At 47.4% G+C, this 9,664-nt stretch overlaps 1 protein-coding gene across 1 annotated transcript; it reads left to right on the top strand.

Annotated features, from left to right (window-relative positions):
• The first annotated feature begins 2,840 nt into the window (after window positions 1-2,840).
• Window positions 2,841-8,744, top strand: VPS25 (vacuolar protein sorting 25 homolog). The gene is made up of 6 exons (XM_036268705.1): window positions 2,841-2,926; window positions 3,139-3,284; window positions 4,186-4,239; window positions 4,604-4,692; window positions 5,459-5,534; window positions 8,100-8,744. Exons 1-6 carry the CDS (start codon window positions 2,874-2,876, stop codon window positions 8,210-8,212), a joined length of 531 nt encoding a protein of 176 aa, XP_036124598.1. The 5' UTR covers window positions 2,841-2,873; the 3' UTR covers window positions 8,213-8,744.
• The last annotated feature ends 920 nt before the right edge of the window (window positions 8,745-9,664 follow it).

Here is a 9,664-nt window from a genome sequence, read left to right on the forward strand (position 1 = left end):
TGTTTTATATATATATATATTTGTTGTTGTTGTTGTTAGTCCCTGCATCTTCTTTCATCCAGTCCCCCATCTCCCCTCTCCTCTGACAGCTGTCAGTCTGTTCCATGTATCCATGCCTCTGTTTCTATTTTGTTGGTCAGTTTATTTTATTCATTAGATTCCACATATAAGTGAGATCATATGATATTTGTCTTTCTCTGACTGGCTTATTTCACTTCGCATAATAATCTCCAGGTCCATCCATGACGTTGCAAAAGGCAAGATTTCCTCTTTTTTTTTTTTTTTTTTTTTAACGGCCAAGTAGTGATCCATTTTGTAAATGTACCACAGCTTTTTTATCCACTCATCTACTGATAGGCACTTGCACTATTTCCAGATCTTGGTTATTGTAAATGATGCTGCAATGAAAATAGGGATGCATATATTCTCTCAGATTGGAAGGACTCTACGTATTTTCAAATAGAGATGAGCTCAGCATATTTGTAGACTAGCAGAGAGGGGGCAGAGGAAAGGGAATGAGGGAATATGATGCACAGAGAAGTCCTGGAGGAAGTTGGAAAGGAGAGGCAAGAAGATATGCCAAAGGGTTGGTCTTGTAAAGGAAGACCAATTTTTTGAGTCCCAAAATTAAGGAGTAAAAGTGGAGAGGAATTTTTTTTTTCTTTTTTTAATCTGCACCCCAGGACATTTTTCCATTTTTTTGTTCAGATACAGTAGGAGGGAGGGAGAGAGAGAGAAAGAAACATTGACATGAAAGGGACACATCGAGTGGTTGCCACCTGCATGACCAACCAGGGCCGGGGACAAACTGCAACCGAGGTACACGCCCTTAGCGGGAACTGAACCCAGGTCTCTCTGGACCACAGGCTGATGCTCTAACCACTGAGCCAAACTGGCCAGGGCTTCTTAAATTTTATTTTATTATTTTATTTTTTTGGTACTTGCGCCTAGCGGGAACCGAACCCAGGACTCTCTGGTCTGCAGGCCGACGCTCCAACCGCTAAGCCAAACCGGCCAGGGTTTGGAGAGGAATTTTTGAGGGATGAATCAACTGTGGTGACAGGTGGAGAGGGAAGGATTAATAGTTTCACATGTATGGCCTTGATCTTATAAAATAGAAGGGAAGGGCATTCCACAGAGAGAGGGGAAATGGGGACAGGTGAAATGGCTGAATGAGTGTGGAAAAGTTTGAAGAGTTACCTTGATGGACGTGACAGGGAGTCAATAAAAGACAAAGGGTTGGGAGCATTTGAGATCTTGCTCCCCGACATATGACATATGTTGTCAATTTGGTTCAAAAAAACTTTTTTTTTATCCTCTCCTGAGGACATTTTTTGCATTTATCTTCAGATAGAGAGGTAGGGAGAGAGGGAGGAAGACAGAAAGAGAGAAACATCGACATGAGAGAGACACATCGACTGGTTGCTACCCACACAACCCCAACTGGGCCAGGGACAAACTACAACCAATGTACATGCCCTTAGTGGGAACCGAACCCGGATCTCTCTGGTCCATGGGCCGACACTTTAACAGCTGAGCTGAACTGGCCAGGGCCAAATAAACTCTTATAAAAAAAATTTTTTTTAAAAAAAGGAAAGCCCTGGCCGATGTGGCTCAGTTGGTTGGAGTATTATCCCATATACTGAAAGGTGGTGTGTAGGATTCCCAGTCAGGGAATATACCTAGATTGTGGGTTCAATCCTCAGTCGGGTCCGGTGCATCAATGTTTCTCTCTCACATCTGTGTTTCTTATTCATTCTCTCTCTCTCTCTCTCTCTCTCTCTCTCTCTCTCATCAATTAAGTACACACACACACACAAGCTTGCAAAAGGCGGAAACTATGAAAAATGCATTGCTTGCATGAGCTTTGCTCAGCCTTCTCTTGAGTATGGATTATCAGATTATATGCAAGACAATTAATCACTCAGCAGATGCACGATGTGATACTAGACAAGTCCAACTACAAAGTGGACAATGGGCCGGGCAGAGTACGTCAGAAGAAACTGCCAGAAGCTCGAAGTAGAGTATATAACCTACACCCCCAACTGTTATTTGGGGCTGATCCAGTCACATGTAATAAAATCATTTTGCTCTACATTGGCCTTACGTTGTGGATGTGACCTCCCGTCGGCTCAGACCTTTTACACACAAAGGGTCACTGGCTGTACTGAGAGCCCAGCAGTGAAGTTAGTCAAGGAATCTGGGTCTCAGTCAGCATGTTCTGGTGATTATTTTTCTAGTAATACTCTCCTGCCAAGGAATGACAAAAAGAAAAACAAAAAAATGGGTGTGGGTAGGCAGGGAGCAACAATCCTGGTTTGAAAACTGACCAGCAGGTAGGTAGGCAAGGGGACAGAATTGAGTAGTCTAGTTTGGTAAGGAGTCAGATAGACCAAAAAGGGTCTGAGACATGAGACCAGGAAGCTGAGGACATGAGGGAGAGATGGCTGTGGTCAAAGATGGCAGCTCTGAATCATGGAAGCAGAGCTGTTTCCAGCTATAACATCTACAAATGTGTTCCCACGGGTGCTGCAGGAGCCTGAGGAATGGTGGTGTCCAAGGACATAGGAATTGAGAAGATTGGGGAATTGTGAGTCAAGTAATTTAAATGGCAATTGACATGAATGTTAATATTGAAACAAGCCTAGCATAGTGGACACAAACGTAGGTTGGGGTCTGGAGACCTTGGGTTCTACTTGCAGTTCTATGAACAAACTATGCTGCTGTGAGGAAGCAAAGTTTAAGAGTCCCCCCCCCCCCCCCATCCCCCCGCCAAAGGTCCGGAACCTTTATGCTGTGCTTTCTGCCCGGACGTGCGGAAGCGGAGACCGGAAGTCCTTTGCCGAAGGTTCCGGGTTTCCAGGGCTACTACGATGGCGATGAGTTTCGAGTGGCCGTGGCAGTATCGCTTCCCGCCCTTCTTTACGTGAGGCTCAGACCCTGAGAAGCCCCGCTGTGCCTCCCTTCCCTCCCCCAGACCCCGGGCTCAGCCCTGATCCTTCACTTGGGGAGGGGGAGAAAGGACTCGGTCGCCACCACTCTCAGTCCCTCACTTTCTGCCCCAAACGCGCCTCGGTCAAGTGCTGCCTCTCTCCCTCTCCCTCCCTGTAATTCTGCAACTCACCCTTCACCCGGCAGGTTACAGCCGAACGTGGACACTCGGCAGAAGCAGCTGGCCGCCTGGTGCTCGCTGGTCCTGTCTTTCTGCCGCCTGCACAAACAGTCCAGCATGACGGTGATGGAAGCTCAGGAGAGCCCGCTCTTCAACAACGTGAAGCTACAGCGTATCCTCCCTCAGAATCGCCCATAGCCCACACACATGCACTTACACACTTTGCCATATGCCCAGACTTCACACACATCCCCTTCACCCACAGTAGTTAGGTTCCCATATAGAGCTGGCATCCATTTTACCCCAAACCCCAATGCAGCACCAAACCCGCTTGTCCTAGGCAGTGATGGGTATCCACGTGGCATTCGGGTCTTAGAACTTCTGCCCTGAAGCCAAGTCCCAAGCTTTTCAGCCTGAGCCCTTTTTCCTTTTAATCCTCATCCGAGGACATTTTTTGTTTTTGTTTTTTGTTCAGATAGAGTGGGAGGGAGAGAGAGAGAGAAACATCGACATGAAAGGGACACATCAAGTGGTTGCCACCCACATGACCCAACCAGGATCAGGGACCAACTGCAACCGAGGTACATGCCCTTAGCAGGAACCGAACCCGGGTCTCTCTGGACCGCAGGTCTTCACTCTAACTGCTGAGCCAAACCGGCCAGGGCCTGAGCCCTTTTTGACTGAATTTCCTGCCCTGGTCATTGTAAGGCTCAAACTCAGGTACTACCTTGAGTCATTTTCTCCACCTACTCTTTTCCTTCCAGGAAGTAATGGTTATTTGTTTTTGCTGCCTGATTCATGCCTAAAATATCTGTGCAGGAAGGAGAGTAGACAGAGGATGAGAAAATGTAGTACCTTTCATTTTGTAAAGCTCTTCTAATTGGAATAGTTTGTCTTTATATTCTTCTACCTAATATCCAAGAAATGCCAATTATATCCCGTTGGAGAATTGTACATATATGTATATGGGGGGGGGGGGGGGAGAGCAGGTGGTTCTCAGCATGAGACTGGCTCTTCAACTTTTATCCCACCCAGTTTATTCCATTAATGCCATTTCTTTAACCTTAAACCAGGGAAGCTCCCTGTGGAATCAATCCAGATTGTATTAGAAGAACTGAGGAAGAAAGGTGGGTTTAATTTCCCAGATTTCTTATTTTTACTCCTAGTTGGGTTTTCCTAAGGGCAGATTAACACAAGTCTTTAAAAAAATTTTTTTTCTCTCCCCTGGCTTGAAGCCCAGAGTTCTCTGTACAGCAGACAGCCCAATTCCCCAAGTCCTTTCCCCCACTGGTATACAAAGTTAAAATCTCTTCATCTGTGCCCTAAGACCTGAAGAGATGTAGAAGGAGAATGAGTGCCTCACAGACAGCAATAGTAAAACAAATTTTGGATTTCTCTTTCTGAAAGCTGATCCCTTCTACTCTGTTCCACCTTGGTTTTTGCTTCTTTGTCCCTTCTTAGAGCATGCTTTCATACGTATCTGTTTTGCAGGGAACCTCGAGTGGTTGGATAAGAACAAGTCTAGCTTCCTGATCATGTGGCGGAGACCAGAAGAATGGGGGAAACTCATCTATCAGTGGGTGAGACTATTCTGCAATGACAAATACATGGCAAAGGAGAATTGTATCGGTGCTCAGCAGATACCTAGTATTCCCAGATCCAGACTGAACAGAGTGGGAGGGGGCATAAAGAGGAAGTGTGGGTCTTCCAGGCAAGACTCTTTCAGTGACTCAATTTCCATGGCTGCACAGAAGTTCCCTTTCTTTGCCTGTTAGAGGCCAGAGGCTACATGAGGCCATGTTTGGAGAATGCAGTTCTGGGAACCACGAGTACTATTGTTGGCTGGAGTCTCTGGCCACAGAAGATAAATGGGGAAAGGAAGGAGAAAAAAAAAACATGGGGCTCCTCCCCCACTGTACCTTTATGGGGCTGTCCACAATATGAATGCGATGTTCTGAACATTATGGGTGTGGGGACAGACTCTGTCTCCCAGATTCTTAGCCACTGCCAGATCTAAACATTCCCAAGAAAGAAAGGAGGGGAAGAAGCATCAACAACCCAAATATAACAAATACATGCCACCCATTCCTGAACAGGAAAACAACCAGAATGAGAGGTCACTCCTCAGACACGTGAAGGCCTGTGGTTTAGTGGTTCTGAATGTTTGTGTACACATATAAATATAGCACCTGTAGGGTTTGTGGGTTTTAGCCACTTCTCTACAGAGGTGAGAACCCTGGTTTGAGACAAGGTACCATTCCTGGGTCAGAGAGGTGGAGCTGGCTAATTTACCTTCTCCTAGGCGATTATTGGTCCTTATTCAATTACCATTTTTTGTGTTCATAGGTTTCCAGGAGTGGCCAGAACAACTCTGTGTTCACCCTGTATGAACTGACCAATGGGGAAGACACAGAGGATGAGGGTAATGCCTTTCCCTTCCCCCATTTTTGTCATCTGAATCCTCTCTCCAGTTCCTGTTTAATTGATATTCAGACTTCCCATTTCTATGCCTCTGAATTCTAAATACTACATAATACAAAGGTTTTAACGCATGTCTATTATTTTCATAAACCATTTGAATTCACATACCAAAAAAACCCCACAAATTTTGTTTGTAGGCATGTATGTGTATTTTTCCAGGGATTGAGTCCATATTATCAGATTTTCAAGAGCATTCGTGACTCATGAAAAGTTAAGAATTAGGGGTATAGATACCAAATGAAGAACCAGGGTGGGAGATTAGGCTTAAAATCTCATTCCTTGCTGACTGAGGCTTTCTTTCACCTTTTGTTCTTATAGAGGGCTCAAAATTTGTGTGCATTAGCTGAGGGGATTGGCCAACACTCTCAGCCCTTTTAAATACTTTGTTTTCTGGCCAGGCAATGATTTGCATAGTGTTTGATTTTTACATAGCTCTTATATTTCTGCCTTCATATTCTGATCCCCAGAATCACCAAAAATTCCCATCTTAGCTGGAGAAAAGGGGGTGCCTCTCCTTTCTGCCAGGTCCTGACTGCCTCAACAGAGTTTATAGCTCTTGGCTCTTCCTCCCTATTCTGCAGGCCTCTGCTTGCTACTCCCACCATCACCTATGACTTCAGTGCTGTGGCCTTGCTCAGCACACCACTCAGGCTGGGCAAAGCTGGAGGCTTCCTTAGAAAGCAAGCTTTCTGACTCAAGAGCTGGGCCCCTACAGGGGATGAGGTGTGCAAGCCTGTTAGGGCTTGCCTCCTGCCTCTCACATCTCCCTGCAGTATAATGCCATATATCCAGACACTCAGCTGGCTCTAGGCTCCCAGCCTTGTTCCTTTTAACTAGGAAAGGGCATATATCTGTACTGGACCTTAACAGTCTCCTGTACAGATATATGGCCATACCTCTTTGTGTTAGGACAGGTCCTCATGATGGCTACAGATGTGCAACTAGGGTCAGTGCCCAGTGACAAAGGCCTTGACATCCCTAGGCTTGGTTGTTAAGGCCCCCTCTGGCTCGCAAGCAAACGATGTCACTCATTATGTATGCGGGGTTGGAGTCTGACAAAAGAATCAAGAAGGGGAAAATAAGTATAAATATTCATTTTATACTGACTAAAGCTTTTTTCCACTCTTTACTTTTAATTTTTTTACTAATTAATTAATTTTTGTTACGGATGTTTCTCCCTCCCACCCCCAGACACCCTCCTCCCGATCCCCCCCTGCCAAGCATTGTTGTCTATGTCCATTGGTTACTCATACATGCATATAAGTTCTTTGGTTTATCTCATCCCTCCCCCTGTCCCACTCTTCTGAGGTTTGTCAGTCTGAACCATACTCCTTTCTATGTCTCTGGGTCTGTTTTTTTCATCAGCTTATTTTGTTTCTTATATTCCACAAATAAGTGAGATCATGTGGTGTTTGTCTTTCTCTGATTGTCTTATTTTACTTAGCATCATAATACTTTCTAGGTCCCTCTAATTTAAAAAAAAATTTTTTCTTTATTGATTTTAGAGAGAGAGGAAGGGAGAGGGAGAAAGAGAGATAGCAATATTGATGAGAGAGAACATTGATTGGCCACCTCCTGCATTCCCCTCACTGGGGATCTGGTCTACAACCTGAGTATGTGCCCTGACCGAGAATCAAACTGGGACCTCTTGGTGCAGGGGTCGTTGCCCAACCACTGAGCCACACCAGCCATGCTAATTTTTTTTTTTTATCCTCACCCAAGGACATTTTTCCATGTTTTGTTCAGATAGAGTGGGAGGGAGAGAGAGGGAAAGAGAGAGAGAAACATCGACGTGAAAGGGACACATCGAGTGGCTGCCACCTGCACAACCCAACCAGGGCAAGGGACAAGCTGCAAGCGAGGTACATGCCCTTAGCGGGAACCAAACCCAGGTCTCTCCGGACTGCAGGCCAATGTTCTAACCACTGAGCCAAATCAGCCAGGCCTAATTTTTTTTTTTAATTTTGAGAGAGAGTAAGGGGGGGGGGGAGAGAGAAACATTGATTTGTTGTTTCACTTATTTATGCGTTCATTGGTTGCTTCTTGTTTGTGCCCGACCGGAGATTGAACCCAAAACCTTGGCATATCAGGACGACACTCTAACCGAGCTATGAAGCCAGGGCACTCCAATCCTCAATCCTTACTTTTTTTTTTGGTTAATCTTCACTTGAGAATACTTTTTTCCATTGATTTTTAGAGAGGATGGAAGGGAGGGAGAGAGGGAAAGAAACATTGATGTGAGAGAGACACATTGATTGGTTGCCTCCCACACATACCCCAACCAGGGCTGGGGATCAAACCTGCAACCCAGGTATGTGCCTGTGACCAGGAATTGAACCCATGACCCTTTGGTGCAAGGGAAGGATGGGTGGTAGTGGCAGCACTGTAGATGGTACATGTATATCCTGGCCTCATAAGGTTATAGCTTCCAGCTAGACTGCTCTCCTCAGAGGCCTTGAGCCCCAAGGAGCTGAATGTCCCTGACTTCCCCTATTTCTCTGTCCAGAGTTCCATGGGCTGGATGAGGCAACCCTACTTCGGGCTCTGCAGGCCCTCCAGCAGGACCACAAAGCGGAGATCATCACCATCAGTGATGGCCGAGGTGTCAAGTTCTTCTAGCAAGACCTGCCTCCCTTTATGCCTTACCTCCCACCCTTCCAGGGCTTTCAAAAGGAGACAGACCCAGTGTCCCCACAGACTGGATCTGTGACTCCACCAGACTCCAAAGGGCTTCAGTCCAGGGATGGGTTTCCCACTTACCCCATTTGTGTGTCCCTGGGAGAGGGTGAGGCTGAGGTGCCACAGAGAAGAGATGTGCTTCTCCTTGCCCCACCTCCTCTTCTGTCCTAGATTGTCCCTGAGCCAGAGTCTGTAAACCCTGCACTTTACATGTGTTGACATATGTAACTACACACACACACACACACACACACACACACACACCTGTACAAGCTTCTGTCTCTCCCCCTCCCACCCCTGTAGCTGCTGTTGCCTCCCCTCTCAGGCTGGTGCTGGATCCTTCCTAGGGGATATGGAAGCCCTGGCTGCAGGCAGCCTTCTAGGCAATACGAAGACAGGAGGCCGAAGAAGGGGCCCAGCAGTGAGAGGCTGGGCTGGACAGTGATTTATAATAATAAAAAGCTCAACCCCACTGCCTGCGTCTGATGTTACTAAATGGACATGAGAGGGCTGTGAAGGGTTACCCCCCACCCCCACCCCCTAAGCAAATCCCAGCTTAGAGGAGGGGAGAGAAGGTCCATGGCCTTTGTAAATGAAACGGTCCTCCAGTGCTGGCGGGCTCCAGGGAGCCTGTGGTTTTACATCTGCTGGGTGGGCTGTGTGGGGGAGTGCTGATGGAACACAGCTTGGGGACAGACTGCTTTCTGTGTCTGAACTGGAGTAACTTAATGGCTCCCCCTTCCCTCACCTCCCCCATTGAAAGTCCTGAAGTACTCTGAAGCCCCTCCCTCCATCCATCTGGTCTAGGTGAGGTAGTTGAGGCCAAGGAGAGCTGAGGGGGAGTAAACCGGACACGGACTTTGGTTTATTGGAAACTGGCAAATAGAAGGGGGAGGAAGAAGAGCCCACATAGCAGAAACAGCCACTCTAATCAGGGCCAAGCTGCGGTCAAGGTAGGGAGGTGGAAGGGATGGGTGACTGGGTCCTTGGTTTGGGGGGTGGGGCTTGTCCTGGGGTGCACACACCCATCCCTGTGCCGCCGGGAGGGAATGGTGGCGTTAGAGAAAACCAGATCTTTCCATTGACCTCTGTATTGTCAGCCTGGTGCTACTCTGGACGACTAGGAGGGGTGGCGCTATCTTATCTGGGGCGTGCAGGAGTGTGGTAGCTGTCCCCTAGCTACTCCCCTTTCTAAGGCCCGGAGCCGAGGTCACATTTCCTCTCCCTAGCGAGCGTCGTGCCCCACCCCCGCAACAGGTTTGCGCACTCTTAGTGAGGGAGGACACCCCGACCTCGCACCCGGCTCTTCGGAATGGGCCTGAAGGCGGGTGCACAGGGAGGCGGGAAGGAGAGGGGTATCGGCCGAGGGCGGGGCGACGGCTGAGGTGAAGG

The sequence above is a fragment of the Molossus molossus genome, unplaced genomic scaffold (assembly GCF_014108415.1).
Source record: "Molossus molossus isolate mMolMol1 unplaced genomic scaffold, mMolMol1.p scaffold_m16_p_19, whole genome shotgun sequence".
Lineage (NCBI taxonomy): Eukaryota > Metazoa > Chordata > Mammalia > Chiroptera > Molossidae > Molossus > Molossus molossus.